This window comes from Barbatula barbatula (assembly GCF_947034865.1).
Source record: "Barbatula barbatula genome assembly, chromosome: 6".
Lineage (NCBI taxonomy): Eukaryota > Metazoa > Chordata > Actinopteri > Cypriniformes > Nemacheilidae > Barbatula > Barbatula barbatula.
In genome coordinates, this window is record NC_136765.1 from 189,891 (window position 1) to 212,545 (window position 22,655).

The 22,655-nt window shown below is 39.5% G+C and overlaps 2 protein-coding genes across 7 annotated transcripts in view; both read right to left on the bottom strand.

The window, feature by feature from the left end:
- Positions 1 to 19,721, bottom strand: part of unc79 (unc-79 homolog, NALCN channel complex subunit) — a gene marked incomplete at its 5' end in the record, with an annotated part of 55,974 nt that extends 36,253 nt beyond the window's left edge. Inside the window, 12 exons of the mRNA XM_079457802.1 lie at positions 1,501 to 1,730; positions 3,055 to 3,083; positions 3,823 to 3,863; positions 4,272 to 4,360; positions 4,888 to 4,952; positions 5,047 to 5,176; positions 5,344 to 5,399; positions 6,310 to 6,405; positions 8,581 to 8,751; positions 8,883 to 9,196; positions 10,948 to 11,068; positions 19,700 to 19,721. Coding sequence (XP_079313928.1) covers positions 1,501 to 1,730; positions 3,055 to 3,083; positions 3,823 to 3,863; positions 4,272 to 4,360; positions 4,888 to 4,952; positions 5,047 to 5,176; positions 5,344 to 5,399; positions 6,310 to 6,405; positions 8,581 to 8,751; positions 8,883 to 9,196; positions 10,948 to 11,068; positions 19,700 to 19,721 — 1,364 coding nt within the window. The remainder of the gene's footprint in view (positions 1 to 1,500; positions 1,731 to 3,054; positions 3,084 to 3,822; positions 3,864 to 4,271; positions 4,361 to 4,887; positions 4,953 to 5,046; positions 5,177 to 5,343; positions 5,400 to 6,309; positions 6,406 to 8,580; positions 8,752 to 8,882; positions 9,197 to 10,947; positions 11,069 to 19,699) is intronic.
- Positions 19,722 to 20,533: 812 nt separating this feature from the next.
- The window catches only part of LOC306895701 (putative E3 ubiquitin-protein ligase UBR7), a 39,933-nt gene continuing 37,811 nt past the window's right edge, over positions 20,534 to 22,655 (bottom strand). For 2 of the 6 annotated variants that reach the window (XR_013786821.1, XR_013786822.1), the window contains exons 10-12: positions 21,107 to 21,168; positions 20,866 to 21,014; positions 20,534 to 20,776 (exon numbers count right to left, since the gene is read on the bottom strand). Coding sequence is in view for 4 of the 6 variants with exons in the window: in XM_079459161.1 (XP_079315287.1) it covers positions 20,922 to 21,014; positions 21,107 to 21,168 (155 nt within the window). In the remaining 2 variants the exon portion in view is untranslated. Of the gene's footprint in view, positions 21,015 to 21,106; positions 21,169 to 22,655 lie in introns of all 6 variants that reach the window. The other 4 variants (XM_079459161.1, XM_079459159.1, XM_079459160.1 and 1 more) reach the window with 2 other exon arrangements.

Genomic DNA, 22,655 nt, shown 5'->3' on the forward strand with positions numbered 1-22,655 from the left:
GAGTCGATGATCGATCAGTTTTGAGTCGATGATCGATCAGTTTTCAGTTGATGATCAGTTATGAGTCGATGATCGATCAGTTTTGAGTTGATGATCGATCAGTTATGAGTCGATGATCGATCAGTTTTCAGTTGATGATCGATCAGTTATGAGTCGATGATCGATCAGTTATGAGTCGATAATCGATCAGTTTTCAGTTGATGATCGATCAGTTTTGAGTCGATGATCGATCAGTTTTCAGTTGATGATCGATCAGTTATGAGTCGATGATCGATCAGTTATGAGTCGATGATCGATCAGTTTTCAGTTGATGATCGATCAGTTTTGAGTCGATGATCGATCAGTTTTCAGTTGATGATCGATCAGTTATGAGTCGATGATCGATCAGTTATGAGTCGATAATCGATCAGTTATGAGTCGATGATCGATCAGTTTTCAGTTGATGATCGATCAGTTTTGAGTCGATGATCGATCAGTTTTCAGTTGATGATCGATCAGTTATGAGTCGATGATCGATCAGTTATGAGTCGATGATCGATCAGTTTTCAGTTGATGATCGATCAGTTTTGAGTTGATGATCGATCAGTTATGAGTCGATGATCGATCAGTTTTCAGTTGATGATCGATCAGTTATGAGTCGATGATCGATCAGTTATGAGTCGATGATCGATCAGTTTTCAGTTGATGATCGATCAGTTTTGAGTCGATGATCGATCAGTTTTCAGTTGATGATCGATCAGTTATGAGTCGATGATCGATCAGTTATGAGTCGATAATCGATCAGTTATGAGTCGATGATCGATCAGTTTTCAGTTGATGATCGATCAGTTTTGAGTCGATGATCGATCAGTTTTCAGTTGATGATCGATCAGTTATGAGTCGATGATGGATCAGTTTTCAGTTGATGATCGATCAGTTTTGAGTCGATGATCGATCAGTTTTCAGTCGATGATCGATCAGTTTTGAGTCGATGATCGATCAGTTATGAGTCGATGATCGATCAGTTATGAGTCGATGATCGATCAGTTTTGAGTCGATGATCGATCAGTTATGAGTCGATGATCGATCAGTTATGAGTCGATGATCGATCAGTTATGAGTCGATGATCGATCAGTTTTCAGTTGATGATCGATCAGTTTTGAGTCGATGATCGATCAGTTTTCAGTTGATGATCGATCAGTTATGAGTCGATAATCGATCAGTTATGAGTCGATGATCGATCAGTTTTCAGTTGATGATCGATCAGTTTTGAGTCGATGATCGATCAGTTTTCAGTTGATGATCGATCAGTTTTGAGTCGATGATCGATCAGTTTTTATTTCAGTTGATGATCAGTTTTAATTTCAGTTGATGATCGATCAGTTATGAGTCGATGATCGATCAGTTTTCAGTTGATGATCGATCAGTTTTCAGTCGATGATCGATCGGTTTTCAGTCGATGATTGATCAGTTGATGGGTTAGAGTGCAGTGAGGTTTGAGGCCAGCAGGATGCGCAGTACCTGATCACAGCCTCCACAGTGCACACCAGTTCCTCTGCTCCACACTCCCGTGTGTTGATGGGCGGGGGAGACGTCTGGTACAGATGAGTCTCTGCCGATGCCCCCACCTCACTGCTGTGGTGGTTGACATGGCAACGCTTGCAATAGCGCACAGGCCGGTTGCCATGGCGACCACAGCAGCCAGCTGAGAAGCAGGTGACGACAGCCCGTCGGACATGAGAGCTGCAATTCTGTTACACACACAGAGAAAGGAAGAGAGAGACATTTGATAATTTCATAAAAGGGAAGGATGACTGACGCACTGATTGTGACGTGAGTCAAAGATGATAAATGCTGGCAAACACACATGACAAGCAGAAGAAAGCGTTTGATGGAAATATTCTCCTGTCAGATGTTCTAATAATGAGGAGAAAGATTCTTGAACTCAAATAAAATATCCGCAAGCTAACACCTCTAACATGGTCTTTTAAAGAAAACTTATAGAATACAAAGAAGTGACATGTTTTTCGTTCAGTAAAGAGCAACGGAAGAAACAGAATCATCTTATAAGTGAACGCCAGAGAGCTCGAGCACCAGCTGTTCATTTCACTGCAGATGACCCCAAACCATCTTACACAGAATTTGTTTAAAATTTCATTAAAACAGTATGCTTGTATTTTTTTATGCTTAACTTGCATAATATTATTGATTCTGACTACAGGCTAAAACACACACAGCACTTTAAATACCATGCAATTGATATAGTATTTAAGTAAATTCTTTAGGTTGGCTGACCTGGTTTGTTTGTTTGCTTGTTGGAGAACTTGAGGTCAACTTGTTGGAGAACTCGAGCAAATCAGAAACACCCACTGAGCTGTGTACATTAGTGTCATTCTAATCTTCACTTCTGAGGCCACATCCACATCAAGACAGAGATATCCAGTCTTTAAAAAATTGCGGTTTCAGGCTCCCAAAACGCAGATATGATACAACATCTTTACGTATTCAGCTAATGGATGGCCTCTAAATCTGACTCATGTGGTTCACATCTCCTGCTTTAAAATGCTGAATCCTTACTCAAACTCAACACTAAAATTATACACAGAATGCTAAATACTGTATATGTACTGTAATTACACTTTTATTTTACACCTCCCTGGATTTTTGAAAGAATGAACTCAACTGCTTGGCTGTATTTTACAGTATACCTTACATATAAACATGAAAAATATCCCTAATGCCACTATTGCTAACGCTACTATTTCTGTTTAAATTTCTGTTTTATTTCTGTTTCTCATTCCACGAGACTATAAGCGTTCATGAGGGGAAACCGACACACGACCAAAGACAAAACACACTCAGAGTGATTCCAGCTACTGATGGAGACATGAAAGCTTCATGCGCAGCCACAAGAATGAAATCATATCATGACAACGATCGCTGCTAAAGCTCAGATGGGTGTGACAGGTCACAAATATCCAATGATTTCTCTTTTATACCCTGATGAGATGAACAAACATGAGCAAACACACACAAACACAATAACATGAGGGTATTTCCTAAAACAAATCTTACCTTCTTCTGACATATAGCAGAAATTTCAGCTGTGAAAATCAAATCATGTGAGGTTTTGTTAAAGTATAAGACAAGAAACAAAGTACCATGTCAGTCTTTGGAAGACAAAAAATCAACAATCATTGTAGGAGCTGTTATTGGCCCCACGAGTAAAAGTGTGAATAATGCTCATGAATTCTTTTGTGTATTGAAGTTTTGCACAAACTTCATTATGAATGACAACTATAAACATGATTCTGTACCGTGTCTCTCTTTCTCTCTCTCAGACTTTACAAATACAAATACTACTGTACATTCACAGAGCAGATAATGTACAATCTTGATTAGTAATAAAAAACACATTCAACTAGGTACAAACATTAAACGTTGATAGCAGAATGGTTTCAGAAAGTAATAAATAAAAAAAGATTAATTTCTACATAACAAGGATTTGTGTCATTCTGTATAAATGGTGAGCTCTTGCATTGATTCTTTTTGTTAGTACGTGTTGACAACAAGTAATTTCTAAACAGCACATCACTTTAAAAAGAACAATCACATGTTTCAGTAAAGCTTCTAGAAAGTGACTCATCAGAACTGAAGCTCTCTGACAAATGCAGAAATAACGTGAATCCAGTTTTTATACAGTAAATCATGATTCACACTCAAATGTAAAGTTGGGATACAATGTTGTTCTAATGCAATGTCATTTCTTTTGGGTTAAATGACGTCTGCATGTTTTGTGTGTCTTTGTGATATTCAGACATGGTGAGGATTTGTTCCACTGACCTTGTGGTAAAAGCACATCGACAAGCCACTCTGCATTATCCCTGTGAAAGTACAACACACACACACACATTCATTTCATCAGCCTAATGGTTCCCAGCAGCTGGCAGAATAACAACGGCTGAGCAGTTGTGTTTATCATTGTGTGCCAAACAAATTGAAAATAAATATGCGTTTACAGTTTAGTTAAAGGTGCTCAGACACAGAGTTATTATTATTGAGGACATAAATAAATGACATGGTACATATTGTAATACAAATTTTGGTTGTTTGTTCAGAGTGAAAGATAAAACATTTGAACCCTAACTCACTAAATAACATCCAAGAGAAACAAAGAAATGTTAATAAAGACTTTGACTTCTCATTTCAGAGGTTAACTAAACGCCACTCCTGCCATCTTCCTTTCTAACCTGCTTTGATAAGGATGTAGAGAGCAGGACAATGACACGTACCCAGTAATCCTCTGACTGCATTCTTCACAGATGTATAAAGGAGGCGGTTTGTTGCCCAGAGCGACCGAGAGCGTCGGATCAATACACATCTGAACACACACACACAGACACAAGAGACACACAGTCATATTCAAGTGCTAGAAAACAGCATTCAGTTCTGTTACAAATAATCCAAATGTTCTTATCTGAAGAGAGTATTTGTGTTTTAAATGAAACATCTCCCTATTGATGAAGGTTTCATATCCATACAGTATATAATATATTTGAAGAGTTTGGTTCCAAAATGAGATAAATCCTGTTTTTTATTGTGCATTCCAGTTAGTATCAATCAAACTGCAGTTGGTTTGTTTTGATTTAAGCCGTAATAACTGAAATAATACAGCTAACTAACACAATAAAAACATGTTAACATAATAAAAAACATGATTTTTCAAATAATTAAAAAACAGAGTCAACTCATTTTGGAACCAAACTCTTGATATATACGTATGTTGTTTTACGTCTTTAGATTCAATAGATGTTGTGTAGAATCTTTTTCTTAATTAGCCCGAAAGCAAACAGAAACACACAAAAAAACAAAGAAAGCAACACACAAAGAGGTGAAGATTTGCAGTACCTTTACAGCAGGTTTGTTAATGGAGTTTTGGCACTCGATGTGTTGACAGTGAATGGGGTTCCAGGCTGAACAAGCACAAATAATAATAGTAATAACAATAATAAGTGTGTGGATTCCATGAGCAGACAAAAGAAGTGTCAGTGTGTGTCACTCCCTCACCCGTGTACTGAAGTCCTCTGTATTCACTGATGGCACCTGGAGGCTTCAGGTTAGGCCAATAATGAAAGAGCATTTGAACAGTAGGAGGTTTGACTTGTGACGGCCCATAAGATATGACATACAGGAGATCCTTTAAAAACACAGGGATGTCAAAGTTAGCATGAATGACTTTATTCATCATTAAGCACCTTTAAACAACAGACATTCGACCAAAGTGCTGCAGAGTTTAGAAAATTAATATGATAAAGACAAAACAAAAAACACTCAGTTTAAGTTCTTACTAAAGAAAATAAGTACCTTCCATACTTCTTGTTTGTATTTCATCAGACACTCCAAAAGCTGACAGTGGTAAACTGAAACAATAAGACATTTACACATTTATTCATTTAGCAGAACAGAGTAATCATTCACAATAGGCCCTTTTCACATGACGTCACACATCATCCGTTCTGCCGTGAAGCAGTGTATCGTTACTTCCGCTAGCACCTCAGAAAGGAGTTTAACAAGTCCCTTACACAGCTACCACAAATACGGTTAGATGATGTTCAACATCTTGCAGACACATTTTAGCTTACGACTGGGTCAAAGCTAGATAAAGGATACAAATTCTTTGTTGGGTTAGTACCTGTTTGATTCTGAAGGTAAGTGTAAGACTTCAGACTTTTTTCTTTCAGAAAAGCCATAGCGACTACACATCATTTTGGATAAAAACTAGTTTTCAGTGAGTGGAAAAAAGCCTCTCTCAGTGTCTGGTCTTTTCAGTGAGCGGCAGAAGCAGCACATTCATCACCAAATCACAACTTACTAGTGACTGAATGAAGACAAAACAGTACTAACAAGCACATGTCAGTGTAACTGACTGGACATATGAACATAAACATTTGTCTGTAATTACTATTTTATGTCTGACAACAGAAACATTAAATATGTAACTGATTTTAAGTAAAAATCTTAATGACAACGGCTTTATTGGGCTTTCATTTGTATTAAAAAACAGTACGCTTAGAAAGTAAACGCAAGTCCAGAGCGACGTCACGGACATGCACTTATTTAGCACAGAACGTCAACTTGCACCACAGTGACACGTAATAATAGATTATGACAGATTTTTAATGAGCCTGTCCTTCAAAATGACAGATAATGACAAAGTCTAGCACAACCTCTGATTCTAGTCCATAAACACCACTGTACTGAACAAAAGCTACTGATATCATACGCTGATAAAAGTCAGTGAACAATAGAGCCTGATGCTTCCATACATACCTGGATTTGAAGTGTACTGCATGGCGATCATCAGCATGGAGGATGCAGACAGATTGATGTACGCTGGAACGCCACCCTCTCTTCGAGTTGATCCCACTGGACACATAAAACTCATTTACATATTTCACCATAAATACCTCACACCACTTCTCTTAAAGACCACACTTCACCTTAAACTGAAGAAAATTCTACCGTATATGGTATTCAGTATAAACAGGGCTATCAAAGATAGTGGTGACTGCAACTATCTGTCATTAACTCATGAGTGTGTCGCTGACGTGACACTAGATGTTAGTTCGTTCAGAAGTCCAACAAGTTAAACTATTCGTGTTCTGTGTTTTACCCTTTTTTTTGTGCTTTTCGTTTTTCCCCTGTAAAGCTGCTTTGGAACAATGCAAATTGTGAAAAGCGCTATATAAATAAAACTGAATTGAATTGAAAAATGTATGATCTTTATATAAAAGGCCAATGAAATTTGGCGAGTGGGATTAGTCTACCAATGCTTTAAGCGTCTGTGGCACAATGGTTTCTGGTTTCAAAGCATTATATGAAGCCCCAGTACCTTTTCTCCCAGAGGTGCATGACAAGTTTGTAAAGTTGTGGATGGCATCTTTCACTGTCCTTTTTTCACCCTGACTACTCTTGATCGTAAGGGATATATAACCCTTCCAATGAGGGCTTATAATCGCCTCGGCCTGCATGCCATGGCCATCCTGCAGGTTTGTCCACCTTCTACATGGCCTTTTGGGGCTTCGGTACCTTGAAACATCAGCAAAGCTGTTTCCTTATCTCTGGGTCTTTCCTCTTTAAGCAACATTTTTGGTCAGACTCAAGACAGCCTACTATGCAGCCAATTCGTCTTGTGGCCTACAGTCATGAGAGTACAGATACAGAGAGTGAACAGCTTTCTCTACTACATCACCTCACGGTGGGCCTTCAGAGAAGGCTAAGTGCTCTTGCAACCTGACAACCAGACAAGTGCAGCAACCCCTGCTCCAGAAAGCCATATGGCGTCCTCTGCAGGAACAATACAGTCAATCATTTCTGGCACAGCAACTTTGAGAGTGGCAAATGCAGGTTTAGTGGTCTTCTTTGCACCTCAGTATGAGACAAAGATACCCTTCTAACAAAGGGATCTGCAAGTGCTGAACAAGAGCTTCCACAGTCTGCTCTTCATGATGTTAATGCAGAAGTGCATCCTAACATCAGTGCGACAGCAGAGTTGGACATAGTGGTTACCATTTCTGCAGTTTGCCTTTAAGGAACAGGCATATCAGTAGGGGCACAGAAAATGCTGAATTGCCTGACTACTCATGTACAGACCGGTGATTCCACTGAAAATAGGGCATATGGCATCCTCTGTGGTGGTGGTTCCACTCCTGCTGATGGATTTGGGACCACTTCAGCACAGGCTTCTTCTCAGGAAGGAGAACCCAACCTTGTTATCACTTTCATGCATCATTGCCTACCTTTGACTAATGGGTGAGTCTGCCCCGGTTACTACCTCGTAGAGTACTTGCCGCAAGGCACCCAGAGCATTCCTGTGTTTTCTCAGTCGTTGTGCAGTTGTGTATTGACACCTCTAGTATCACGTAATTTACACAATTAGGGATGTACTGAGCTGATCGCAAAAATCGGGGGGACAATCAAATAATTTTTAACCTGATCCGGATCTGCTATATTTTGCCCGAACATTTCTGATCATGTCTGTCGGCATGAATGGCATGAAGCTGTGTCTGCAGGGTGGAAATCAAAGAGCAGTGGAAGCATTCAGCAAGGTGTTAGCAACGAGGCTTTGAGTGCACCTAGCACTAGGAAATTACAAGCATCGGATGAGGTACTCAAAATAAGATGATCGGATCAGGGGCACAAAAAATATGATCGGGACATCCCTAGAGATGATGTCTACTGAGTGACTGAAAGGGAAGTCCTCAGTTACAACGTTATCCACCATTGTATGATGGCTAGGGATGTTCTTTCCCTCCTGTTACAACGCTAATCCCACTGCTTTAAGGGCTGAGAGACTCTATTCCACTTGTCAAATTTTACTGACCCTTACTATAAAGATCAGAGAGACGCGTGTTCCCAGGAATGATACCCCAGTGTCACTTAATCGACACGAGAGGTATCGTTACCTCCATCAGTTAACAGAGGTTACATTCAGAACCGTGATGTGGGTAATAACCATAAATAAAGTAAGTAAAATAAAGAGCTACCAAACTAACATGAGGTTATTTGTCTTATCTTTGGAATACAGAAGACTTTACTCACATATGGCCATAGGAATGAAGGATGTGCTCAGATACTCGATGATATCTTTGTGCAGGAACGGAGGGAAGGTGGCTAAAGTAGAGATCATGGTGTAGGGTAAAGTACTGAGAATATCATCACTGAGGAAAGGCAGAAGGCAGGTTGTAGTGTAAAATATGGCCTGTCCTAGGTCTGACAGAGAAGAAGGACACACAGTCAAACAAAGAAGATGAATGCAGCCTGACCAACAGTGAGACCAAAAGTCATTTTCAGCAACGAGGCAAGCGTTGAGGAGAAACGATAGCAGGCAGGTGTGGACTCACCGTGTTGACCGTGCTGCAGCATGGGCACCAGGTCAAGCAAGGTGACGAGGGTGGCATAGAGGCCCTGATAGTCCAATGAGGGATATTCTGAGAGCTGAACCTCCCGACTCTGCTGGGGGGCAGCACCCCGGTCGGCCGGGGCGTCCCGCAGAACGCTGTAAAGGAGGGATCGAGTAACTGTAGTGTTGATGGAACTGACTTGTGGTCTTAGAGATGGGGTGAGTGGGAATGGCACAGGAAAAAGACACATGGTCATGGGCACGGCCAAATTGGAAGCTTCCTGGCTCTCCTTCCTGCCTGTACGGGACAGGACGCTGCTCCGAGGGAGGGGTGGGGGGGAACAGGGGAAAAAAAGAGACAACAAAGACACAAAGAAACAGCACATTACATTGAAATGGCTCTACAGAGACAGTGTAAGTAGAAAAGAACCAAAGCCAGATATTGCACACATAGGATGCAGTGTCTTGTCTCAATGCTCTTGGTTTGTTTGGACTTTGTTTGGCACAATATCACAAAATTTTTAGCACACGAAACAGACGATCACTGCATCTCATGCGTATCTGGTGACAAGGAGCAAAACTATAAAAAATGGCATGTTTTCAGTGGCAGCCCCATACTCCTGCAGAAGAGCAATGCTTTGACGCACACGCTGCCCCTCCACGCTGCCAATCCACGGAGGGGCCAGCGGCGCCGGCCAATCGCACGGCAGGCCAAAGAGCCTGGTGGCAAACACTGAGCAATGGAGGGGCTGTCAAAGATATTCGTTTTGAGGACGATACAGAGATGACACTTCGGAAACATGCTTTAGCCAAGAATAAACATGTATGTGAGGTACGACTAAAAGCTCCCTGATCACAACACATGTTTATTGCACCAGAAAAAAGAAATGTCTGTATGTCAATACATTATGATACTGTCTCAGTATCATTTCGGGGAAATGGCATTCGACAGGCTGGATGGATTTCGGTTCTAGTCTACGGCAAACTGGTACGGGAGAACTGTAATGGAAAAGGAATACACTGGTTTCAAAAGCAATGTCTCATGTTCGTGGAGGGATGAGTGTGTTTGTGTCAACGTCTTTCCTTTTTTTAAAACAGCAGTGTCTTGAAGGAGGAGGAGCAACTGGAATTTGATGTGCGTAACATAAAACACAATGGTCGTTCTGTTTAATCTGAAAATTGTATTGTCTTACTGACAGTGAATGAAAGGAGGTCACTACCGGCCCCATTCTGGATCTCACACATATCAGAAACATGTCTCTTTGTTTTACTTCACTATAAGGTTCATATAATTCACACACATTAAGAACACAAATTACACACAAATACACACAAGCTGACAAATGCCCTTTTCTAGCCATTTTCAAAATGTTATCATTTTCTCCAAATGATTAAGTTTATGAATAAATCAGTATGTTTTACGACACTGTTGTGCACCTATTTAATATGTTAGAGATAATCCATAGCTTGCTGTCCGTTAAAGGGTTTTAATGCACGACGTGGAGACCTAGAACCACCTGACGCGAAGCGGAGGGTTATTGCCTCCGCAAAGTGCATTAAAATCCTTTAACGCACGGCTAGCTTTTAGAATTATCCCGCTTATACCATGGTTATTGGCCAAGTTAAAGCTTTTATTGATGTTTACGGTGTAATTTTAGATCAAATGGCAGTTATTTTGTAAGGTTATTTCAAACGTAATTAAACTGACTGGAAATATTCGAAAAGACCATGGTAGGCCTATAAGTGAAAATATAATGGACACATTAGGATTCGCTAGTCACAGGACATTATTTAATAGTTTAAAACTAAGACAATAAGACAAACAAATCAAAGTTTCAAATCAAAGTTTCAAATAACCTCTTTCATAGGGTTAAACTAACCTGGTGATAACATAACTCATGACAGGATGTGACCCATTCACCTGTATTATTTACATTCTCTGAGTGATATTGACTACAGCCGTATTTAAAGATGACTCTAATTAGAATGGAACATTTGCCGTTAAAAATCTCTTCAACTAAAAAAGTGTTGTTGTGGTTAACCTGTTTTCAGTGTCGTGCACTTACCTGAGCAGGGTTTGGGAAAAGTATTTCAGAGTATTTGCAATGTCTGTTCCCGATGGCACTGGGTATATATTGTGTAGCACACGGTTGTGATACTCTTGCAAGTATCGAATCTTAGAGCCAACTAAACAAACAAAAAGCAAAGTGGCACACAATTAACACTCCATACTGTTAACACACATCTTGCAAACAGCAATAGTTCACCCCCAAATAAGATGTATCTGCATAGTTCTGCACACGCGTCCTCCCTCTACGTTGTAAACAAAACGGTGTCCGTTCACATTCGAGATTATGCATGCAGAAGCTGTAGAATACCGCTCATACTTTTATAAATTACATTTATTTATTGCAAATGACGATTGATTCGCTTCACAAGACATCAATATGTCACCAGGAGCTGCTGGATCACGCTTGTGTTGGATATATGTGCTTTTAGAACTCTTCTGGACCCCATTTACATCCATTATATGAATCACAGAGGTCTGCGGATCTTCTTTATTGTCTACTCTTTAAATTGTCTATCGCTTTAAAATTGGCATGAAACGAAAGAGTCGATCGTCTTTTTTCCATATGGTGACGTATACCCAAGTGAAACGACTTCTGAAAGGAGAAAAAAATGTAGGGCGGGACTTGATTTCATCCACCTACAACTGATTGGATCGTTAAAAGGTGAAAGATTTGAGTCATTTCAGCCCTGCTCGCGCCAGAGGGGGAGGAGCTTAATGTTTTTGATTAAAGATTACAAGTGCAAATTAATTTTAAAATATTTAATGATGTGCACGGATAAACCAATTATAATTAATACCTCACCACTGTGTACAACAATAAGAATGATACTTTTTTATTTCATGCTGATTTTAACTGCACAACAATAAAAACATTTAACCAATTTGTATATTCAGTATTCTAATCGGGGGAGGGGAGATACACCATGTGGTCGAAAATAATGAACTCGGGGAATCCCAAGTAGTTTAATTCAAACTCCACTACTACAACCAATTTTTTTATCACGCTCAAACAGATTGACTTTTCCATTATTTGTTCACCATAAACAACAATGTAGTAGTCCATTTTATTGATTATATCGGGAGTTTTGCGAGATGTTTTTCTTTGTTAATGTTAAGATCCCTGATGAAAAAAACAATAGAAACCTTCACAGGCATGTTAATGGCTTCCATTAAAATATCACTATAAACACGTAAACTAGAGCGCAAATGGATAAAATCGCAATTAGAAGTCTTTAAAATGGTGTGGAAAGAGAATGCAAATTGTTATAAAAAGGCACTAAAAGCAGCAAAGGCTGAGAACCTCCGTAACCTCATAGAAACCATTTTTATTTAGCACAGTCGCTAAATTAACAAATAAACAGACTCCACCTGACCTGGCTATTCCGCCGCACCTCGGTAGCAATGAATTCATGATATTTTTTACAGAGAAAATCGGAATCATTTGTGACAAAATAGTAAAAACTCAACCTCCAAGTCTGTCCTATGAATTAGTACAAACCATCGCTCCAAAAGAAAAGCTCCAGCGTTTTTCACCTATAAAACAGGAAGATTTAATTAAACTTAATGCAACATCTAAACCTAAAACTTGCTTATTAGACCCATACCAACTAAATTATTAAAAGAGTTACTACCTGTTGTAATTGAGCCCATTTATAACATTATCAACTCGTCAATTAATCTAGGCCATGTCCCAGGACCCTTAAAGATGACCGTCAGTAAGCCTCTAATCAAGAAACCAAACTTAGATCGAAATGAACTAGGAAACTCTAGACCGATTCTAAATCTCCATTACCTGTCTAAAACACTAGAAAAAGTAGTGTGCACTCAGTTGTGCTCTTTCTTACTAAATAATGACATACACGAAACATTTCAGTCAGGCTTTAGACCGCATCATAGCACAGAAACTGCGACCTGCTTATAGCATCAGATAAAGGTCACATCTCACTCCTGGTCCTGCTTGACCTCAGTGCTGCGTTCGATACCGTAGACCATAACATACTTCTAGATCGCTTACACAATTATACCGGTATTGAGGGACAGGCACTACAATGGTTCAGATCTTACTTGTCAGACAGACATCAATTTGTCCATTTCAATGGGGGATCATCCAATCTAACGCAAGTAAATTATGGAGTACCTCAGGGATCGGTTCTGGGACCCGTGCTGTTCTCCATATACATGGTTCCCCTCGGAAACATTATTAAAACACATGGAATTAGCTTCCATTGCTATACAGATGATATTCAGCTATATATCTCATCAAGACCAGATGATTCCTCCCAGCTATCCAAATTGGCAGAGTGCATTGACGATATAAAACATTGGATGGCCTGTAATTTCCTTCTTTTAAATTCTAATAAAACAGAAATATTACTTATCGGACCAAAGACACGCAAGCCGAATATTTCTGATTATAAACTGCAAGTTGAAGGATGTACTGTTACTCCAACAAATACAGTAAAAGATCTAGGCGTTATATTAGACAGCAACCTGTCATTTCAAAATCACATCTCAAATGTCACAAAAACAGCCTTTTTCCACCTTAGAAATGTTGCCAAATTACAAAATATTCTGTGTGTTGCTGATGCAGAGAAGCTTATTCGTGCATTTATGACCTCAAGACTTGACTACTGTAATGCGCTACTTAGTGTTTGTCCTGCATCATCAATAAACAAACTACAGTTAGTTCAGAACGCAGCTGCCAGAGTTCTAACCAGGTCCAGAAAATACCATCACATAACCCCAATGTTATCAACCCTTCACTGGTTACTTTAAAGTTCTTTTAATCACTTATAAAGCCTTAAAGGGTTTAGCCCCTACCTACCTAACAGAGCTTATGTCACTACAACCCATCACGCTTTTTAAGATCTCAAAACGCAGGACTTTTTATAACATCTAGAACAACTAAATCCTCCAAAGGGGGTCGAACTTTCTCATACGTAGACCCTAAACTCTGGAATAACCTTCCTGATATTATTCCAGGATCAGACACACTCGCCCAATTTAAATCTAGATTAAAGACACATCTTTACAGCCAAACATTCACTTCATGCAAAATATGCAAAGTAAACCACCGGGAGATGCTGACATTAGATATTATTTACTAGGTATTTTTTATAACAAGTTAAACTATATATTGTTCTGTGTTTTACCTTTTTTGTGTTTTTCTTATTTTCCCCTGTAAAGCTGCTTTGAAACAATGCAAATTGTAAATAAATAAAATTCAATTCAATTCAATTGAACTATACACCAGTTTTACCATGGAGATAAATTTTTTATAAAATGTCTTTCTGTAGTGCGTTTTGGGGCATTATTCCAAGAGGATGAATCTACCAGATAACACCCCACCAATAAACTTCACCACATACTGTGCCAGTCGACACCAGAATAGTTTCCATTTAAACCAGTATATTTTCTATTGTGTTTTTGTCAGGATTCTATTTTTTTTTTTTAAATGTCTTAATTTTGGCAAGTTGGCGTATTAATTCTAGGGGACCTAAGGTCGATCTTTAAAGCCACAGTATGAAAGAATATGGTTATGAAATTTCCAAAAATCACTTGCAGTGTGATATATTTCATGCGGTTGTGTACTTACATTATTCCAAATGTTCGCAAAAAATGTGCCAATCCAGAGAAATTTCTATTTCAAATCATGTCCCGTCCCTTGTCTCTCTCGTGTTTGTGGCATATAAGTGACTCCACACTACCCCAACGTAAAGGAAACCCAAAAAAGCCTAAACGTAGTTTACTTTTTAAACGACGACTGTATGACTGTTAAACACGTAAAATGGTGTAGCATTACGCTACCAAATCAATTGACATTTCACCACAAATTCAACATGAATACCCTCTTGATTCTTACTGTTTTGGGAGTTAACAATATTTATTTTCAATTATATAGTATTTTGTATCTTCCTATTTTGGTATGAATCTATACTTAATAAATAATTACGGCACCTGATGTCTCCCTCAGGTAAGTCTCCCTCAGGTAAGTCAAAACTTTAACCATAGTATGTGCGCCTCAACTGCTATAAATGTTACTGTTTCCAAATATATAGAGACTATATGTGTCCCCCGAATAATACTACAAAGTAAACATTTTGGCAAAAGTCAGAGAAAAAATCTGATCGTGATTAAACCTGAAGACAATGTAATAAACAACCAAAACCAATTTATAAAGTTCGGCCTACTTAATATTAGATCACTAAATTCAAAGGCAGTTATTGTAAATGAAATGATCACGGACAACAGTTTTGATATTCTCTGTCTTACCGAGACCTGGCTTAAACCAAATGATTATTTCGGCCTAAATGAGTGTACCCCACCAAGTTACTGTTATATGCATGAGCCACGTCCGGTTGGTCGGGGTGGCGGCGTCGCTACAATATTTAGAAACTTTCTTACTGTATCTCAGAGAACAGAGCAAAAATTTAAATCATTTGAAGTGCTTGCGTTGAACATAATTATTCCTAACAAAAGTAAAAAACCATTGCTTTCTTTTACATTGGCTACGGTGTATAGACCCCCTGGTCCCTATACTGATTTTCTCAAAGAGTTTGCGGACTTCCTATCGGACCTATTGGTTAACGTTGATAAAATACTAATTGTCGGGAGATTTTAATATCCACGTAGATAGCGCTAACGATGCATTAGCTGTGGCGTTTACAGAACTACTACAATCTTTTGGGGTAATACAACACATTAAAGGACCAACTCATCGATTTAATCATACACTAGACCTGATTATATCTCACGGAGCCGATCTAACCAATATAGATATTATGCCTCAAAGCGACGATGTCACCGATCACTATCTTATAACGGGTACTTTGCGCACGTCTGGAATCAGCCCTTTAACACGTTATCGACAGGGTAGAACAATCACCTCTGCTACTAAAGATAGCTTCGCAAAGAGCTTGCCAGATCTGACTCCTTTAATAACCAGACCAATAAATAACGAATCGCTCGACGTCATGACCAGGAAATTGGGCACTATTTTCTCTAATACATTAGAAGCTGTTGCACCTATGAAGTCAAAAAAGATTAATGAGAAAAATATTGCACCCTGGTACAATAGCACCACTCGCGCCCTTAAAAGAGAAACACGCAAACTAGAGCGCAAATGGATAAAATCGCAATTAGAAGTCTTTAAAATGGCATGGAAAGAGAGTGCAAATTGTTATAAAAAGGCACTAAAAGCAGCAAAGGCAGAGCACCTTCGTAACCTCATAGAAACCAACAAAAACAATCCAAGGTTTCTATTTAGCACAGTTGCTAAATTAACAAATAAACAGACACCACCTGACCTTGTTATTCCGCCGCACCTTGGTAGCAATGAATTCATGAAATTTTTTACAGAGAAAATCAAAAACATTCGTGACAAAATTGTAAAAACTCAACCTCCAAATCTGTCCTATGAATTAGCACCAACCATCGCTCCAAAAGAAAGGCTCCAGCGTTTTTCAACTATAAAACAGGAAGATTTAATTCAACTTATCGCAACCTCTAAACCTACAACTTGCTTACTAGACCCCATACCAACTAAATTATTAAAAGAGTTACTACCTGTTGCAATTGAGCCCATCTATAACATTATTAACTCGTCAATTAATCTAGGCCATGTCCCAGGTCCCTTTAAGATGGCCGTCATTAAGCCTCTAATCAAGAAACCAAACTTGGATCCAAATGAACTAGGAAACTATAGACCGATTTCAAATCTCCCATACCTGTCTAAAATTCTAGAAAAAGTAGTGTGCACTCAGTTGTGCTCTTTCTTACAAAATAACGACATGCACGAAAAATTTCAGTCAGGCTTTAGATCTCATCATAGCACTGAAACTGCGCTCGTTAAAATTACAAACGACCTGCTTATAGCATCAGATAAAGGTCACATCTCACTCCTGGTCCTGCTTGACCTTAGTGCTGCGTTTGATACCGTAGACCATAACATACTTCTAGATCGCTTACACAATTATACCGGTATTGAGGGACAGGCACTACAATGGTTTAGATCTTACTTGTCAGACAGACATCAATTTGTCCATCTAAATGGGGAATCATCCTATTTAACGCAAGTAAATTATGGATTACCTCAGGGATCGGTTCTGGGACCCGTGCTGTTCTCCATATACATGCTTCCCCTTGGAAACATTATTAAAAAACATGGGATTAGCTTCCATTGCTATGCAGATGATACTCAGCTATATATCTCATCAAGACCAGATGATTCCTCCCAGCTACCCAAATTGGCAGAGTGCATTGAAGATATAAAACATTGGATGACCTATAATTTCCTTCTTTTAAATTCTAATAAAACAGAAATATTACTTATCGGACCTAAGACACGCAAACCAAATATTTCTGATTATAAACTGCAAGTTGAAGGATGTACTGTTACTCCAACAAATACAGTAAAAGATCTAGGCGTTATATTAGACAGCAACCTGTCATTTCGAAATCACATCTCAAATGTCACAAAAACAGCCTTTTTCCACCTAAGAAATGTTGCCAAGTTACGAAATATTCTGTGTGTTGCTGACGCAGAGAAGCTTATTCATGCATTTATGACCTCAAGACTTGACTACTGTAATGCGCTACTTAGTGGTTGTCCTGCATCATCAATAAACAAACTACAGTTAGTTCAGAATGCAGCTGCCAGAGTTCTAACCAGGACCAGAAAATATGATCACATAACCCCAATTTTATCAACCCTTCACTGGCTACCCATTAAGTATCGTATTGACTTTAAAGTTCTTTTAATCACTTATAAAGCCTTAAAGGGTTTAGCCCCTACCTACCTAACAGAGCTTCTATCATACTACAACCCATCACGCTCTCTAAGATCTCAAAACGCAGGACTTTTGATAATACCTAGAATAACTAAATCCACCAAAGGGGGTCGAGCTTTCTCATATGTAGCACCCAAACTCTGGAATAGCCTTCCTGATATTATTCGAGGATCAGACACACTCGCCCAATTTAAATCTAGATTAAAAACGCATCTTTTCAGCCAAGCATTCACTTAATGCAAATATGCTAAATAAACCACCAGGAGATGCTGACATTAGATATTATTTTACTAGAATAATTGGATTTATTATATAAAACACCATGTAGTGTGTTTTACCCTTTCTTGGGTTTTTCGTTTTTCCCCTGTAAAGCTGCTTTGGAACAATGCAAATTGTGAAAGGCGCTATATAAATAAAATTGAATTGAATTGAATTGAACCTGATAAGACACTGTACAAATACATTTGTTAATGAATACATTGCAGTGATAGTAAAAGTGTCCTTTTTTTGGTCTTTCAGCACCTGGCCTATCTCTCGCCACTGCAGTGAAATGCTCGTAAAATAAACTCAGAACAGCTCTGTGGATGAAGTTCATGTGTTTATTTACTCGTATAGTAAGATAAAGACAAATGTACGAGTGTCACGCTTGTAACATGTTATTCACTCATAGACATGCAGAACAAGCAGAGGACATATTTAAATAAAAGAATTCCGCTTTCATGATTCATTCCATGTTTTCACACATATCGTGCAGATCATATGGGTCTAGATCAATGGACTCGATGCAGCCGAAGAACAAGTTTAAATTGTAAAAACTGAATAAAAAAACTAGTGGTGTGCCATTAGTTAAACTCACACATGAACAAGCACAACAACAAACACACTTCACACAAACAAGCGGCTCTGTCTAATGTACCTGCCCAACTGTATCGCTGCACTATAGGCCTCTTTCAAAATATGGCGGCGGCGACCGGAAGTAGGGTAAAACTTTTTCCTGTCGCAAGGCAGCCATAGCCATTCATTCATTCAGAGTGTTTTCTCACAGGCATGCATTTACCCTACTTCTGCTTTGTACACGTCACGCTGAGAAAGAGGCCCATTACATTTACAGTTCATATACATATACTGTAATTACATATACTTAAGGGGACAGTTCACCATAACATTTTGTCATCATTTACTCAACTCCGAGTTGTTCCTAATCGGTGTAAATGTCTTTGAGAAGGAAATGTGGAAGAACGCTTCTAACCAAACAGTTGTTGGATCCCATTGACTCCCACAAACACATTCTGTTGAGCACAAAATATATTTTTGAAGAATGTAGGAAAGCAAATGACACTTTTGACTACCAGTGGGGTCCGAGATCTGTTCGGTTAGAAGCATTCTACCAAATATATTTTTTGCGTAATCAGAACAAAGAAATGTGGTTTACAGATTAACTCGTGTGTGTAAACGATAACATCTATACCTGAACTATACCTTTAAGCTATTTTTATTGAAAACGCTGATCGGACTAAATTATGACATGACAATGTGTTCAATAGATATCATGTGTTGAATAACATGTTGTTTGTCACCGGCACAATAACGGGAGAGGTGTTTGTAAACGCTTCTAGTCGAAGGATGTTTTTACTGCCCCCCATCAAATGAAACATCATCACATTATTGTCACTATTAAACGTCAGATTCAGGGTTTATAAGCTTTACTATAGTGTCGCGGTTTCGTGTGAATGGATAACGAGAGATCTGCAGATGAAAAAGCTTCGAAACGATCATCTGCAAGTACGACCTTGAAAAAGACCTCATACGTCCTGAAACTGTCCTCAATGAACACGATAAACCGCCGTGTGTAACGCGTCGCGTCGCGTACTGTACTAACACACACATCCAGACAGCGCGCGCTGCTTTAACCTAATAATGATGTTATAACGCCTGACAATAGATGTGAATAACACTTACATTGCTCTGCTTTCGTTGACATGTTGTTTCTTCTTCTGGATTCATGGAGTGAATGAGAGAGAGAGAGAGAGAGAAGCGTGTCGCGTCGTGTCGAGCGTCAATAAACGCAATGAGCGGACAGCGCTCGAGCTCGCGCGCGCGCGCCGGACACATTCGTCACCTCACGAGATAGCACACACGCAACACTACGTCATTACTTCAAATGACATTTTATTATTATACGATTTGACATCTAAAGCTAAAGGGTCAGACTCCATATATATCGACTACTGTACAAACAAACATCACCTCAACGGATATTATATTAAAAACACTATCAATGTGTAAACGTGTTTCTCTGCTTTGACCTTAACATCTGGAAACGATGATGATTTGTCTTTTTCCAGAACTAACAGCAGTACAAGAACAATGTAGAAGAACCCGTATTTGTATATTAACAACAATGGTTTTGGGTGTTAGAAAGCTACAGAAGTGTCATAACATATAATAAATAAAAGCAGAAAAGTCTTGTGCAGTCTGGGTCTCAACACAACATTGACTGATAGAAACAAACCTGGATTTATTCAAGAATTCTGTCGTTTGAAAGGTATTAATACAATCTCTCTTAAATACATTATCTTAAATGTGACCCTGTCTGAAAACACCCTGCTGGACTTTTTTGTGATTTATTATACAAAATCATCCAACATAATGGAAAGTGTGAACATTGTGTGAATATCCTTCATATCTTTAATACTGAGAAACAAAGTCCTTTTAAAAATTGATTTCAATGTTTTGAGATTTGATCAAATTTGAGTATTTCATTTGTTTGATTTAAAACAGACCAAGTCAAGTAAGTTAACTCTGTGTTTATTCATCTGTTCAGTGATCGGAGGTGATGATATATACACAGTATGAAGAAAAAGAACTTCATAACGTTACTGAGTCGGACAGAAGAAAAACTATTGCCGGTGATGCTGAACACAGGTCTCATGGTCCCATCAGGATACTGATGAAGTGACAGAGCCAATGGAATCGTGATGTTCGAAAAGAGTGCAGTAACATGTCAAGACCTGTGTTTCCTCAAGAGCATTGAGACTGTAAAGCAAAACCATAAAACAAAGAAGATATGAGGTTTTACACACACTGACAATGTTTTATTAGTGAACACAAACACATCCTCTAACAGTCACTGAAGAACACTACAGATTGGACGTGAAGGTCCTGCGGTGCGTCAACAACATCAGCTGCTGTAATGTCCTTCAGAACTCAAGCGTCTTCTCTTTCTCATCTGAAATTCCTCCAGAAATTCTCGACAAATCTCAGGAGACACGTCCTAAAAGCAGAGAAATGTGATTTACGAAGGCTTTCAGATGGGTTTATTTCTTTAAGAGATCACAGGCTAATAAGGTGTTAGGACATCTTTACCTTCCCCTCTTCAGTCGACTGTTGAAGAAACTCACAGAGTTCTTGTTTCAGGTCATTATAATCTAAGCAGAAGACAAACACAAGATTCCTCATGTGACGCACAGAGAGAAACAGCTCATAAACACGACAGATTAACAGCCACTATAGCGCTTTTTACAGTTTACATTGTATCAAAGCAACTGCACATAAATCTAGAGATATAGCCCCAGAATAACAAAGGAAGGAGGGACATGCTGTCAAAGAGCCCTCGCTGCCGAGGGACATCACGGTGCCGAGGAGTTCGGGGAGCGCGGACGAGGAACGTCTGCCCGAGGCGGTGGTGCTGGAGATAGATGATTTGAGGTGGGATGGCGGCCTTTAAGGAGAGAGCGGAGGGGTCGTCGCCGTTGGCCATGGGCCGGAATCCTGGGTCCAAAGTCCATGAGGGTGAGGACAGGAAACGGGGGACTCGCTGCCGGCTGGCCTTAAGCCATCGCCAACCGCCAGGAGGCGGAGGAGGATCGGGCTGCCCCCCCGACGTCCAGGACCACTGCATTGCACCGCGAGAATGAGCCTCTCGGCTGGGCTAAGGACCAAGCGGCAGTGTGTCGGGGAACCGGAACAGGATTTTTTTCTTTTTTCATCTCTCCCCTCACCGTCCCTGTCGCTTCTGGTGCTCCCATCTCCGTTATCTCGTCTCGTCGGTGCATACCCCCAGTGGTGCCCCCCAGCCTGTAGGGGCCATGGGGGTATGTGGTGAGAAAGGCGGGACGAGAGCCAAGAGGCGGCCGCATATCTCACGGAGAAGATCGGGAGCTTACATTTACATTTATGCATTTGGCAGACGCTTTTATCCAAAGCGACTCACATAGCATTATCCTATACATTTTACATAGGTATCTGCAATCCCCTGAGATCCAACACACAAGCTTAAGAGGACAAGCGGCAGGACTGTTGACGAAAGAGGACCGGGCCCGGACATGTCTTAAGTGTGTGTTTATGTTTTATCTTTTACTTCCGTGTTTATTGTTTGTTTATTTTTATTAAATGTTCGCCGGTTCCCGCCTCCTTCCTTCCCTTTTATGGATCTTCATTACAGCTAGGTTTGTTGTTTTGCACCAAGCTATAACGTTTACACGCAATAAAGTGTGTCAACTGAAATAAATGTTGTGTTTATTGGAAGTGACAAATGGGACTTTGCGGGGGCTTCTCGTCGATAGCTTGGCTTCACATAGGCGTCTTCTCATTGTTCCAGTACTCAAAGTAACATCAGACTTTCTTTCATCCCCCTGGAGCTGATCATTGGCTGAGTCATTGTCATTTTGCCTATTCTTCCATCCAGTCCAATGGTAGTTTTCAGTTTTCTTCCACGTCTATTGGTTGTGGTTTCTAAATACTGAATAAACTACTAAATACTGCTGAGCAGTCAATCATTTTCTACACTTCTTTATATGTTTTTCCCTCTCTAATTATTTTTTTTAATCAAAGTACGCTGTTCTCCTGAACAATGTCTGGAACGACCCATTTGAAATGCAAAGTACACCATTCGTCCATAAATAAGGTCACTTGT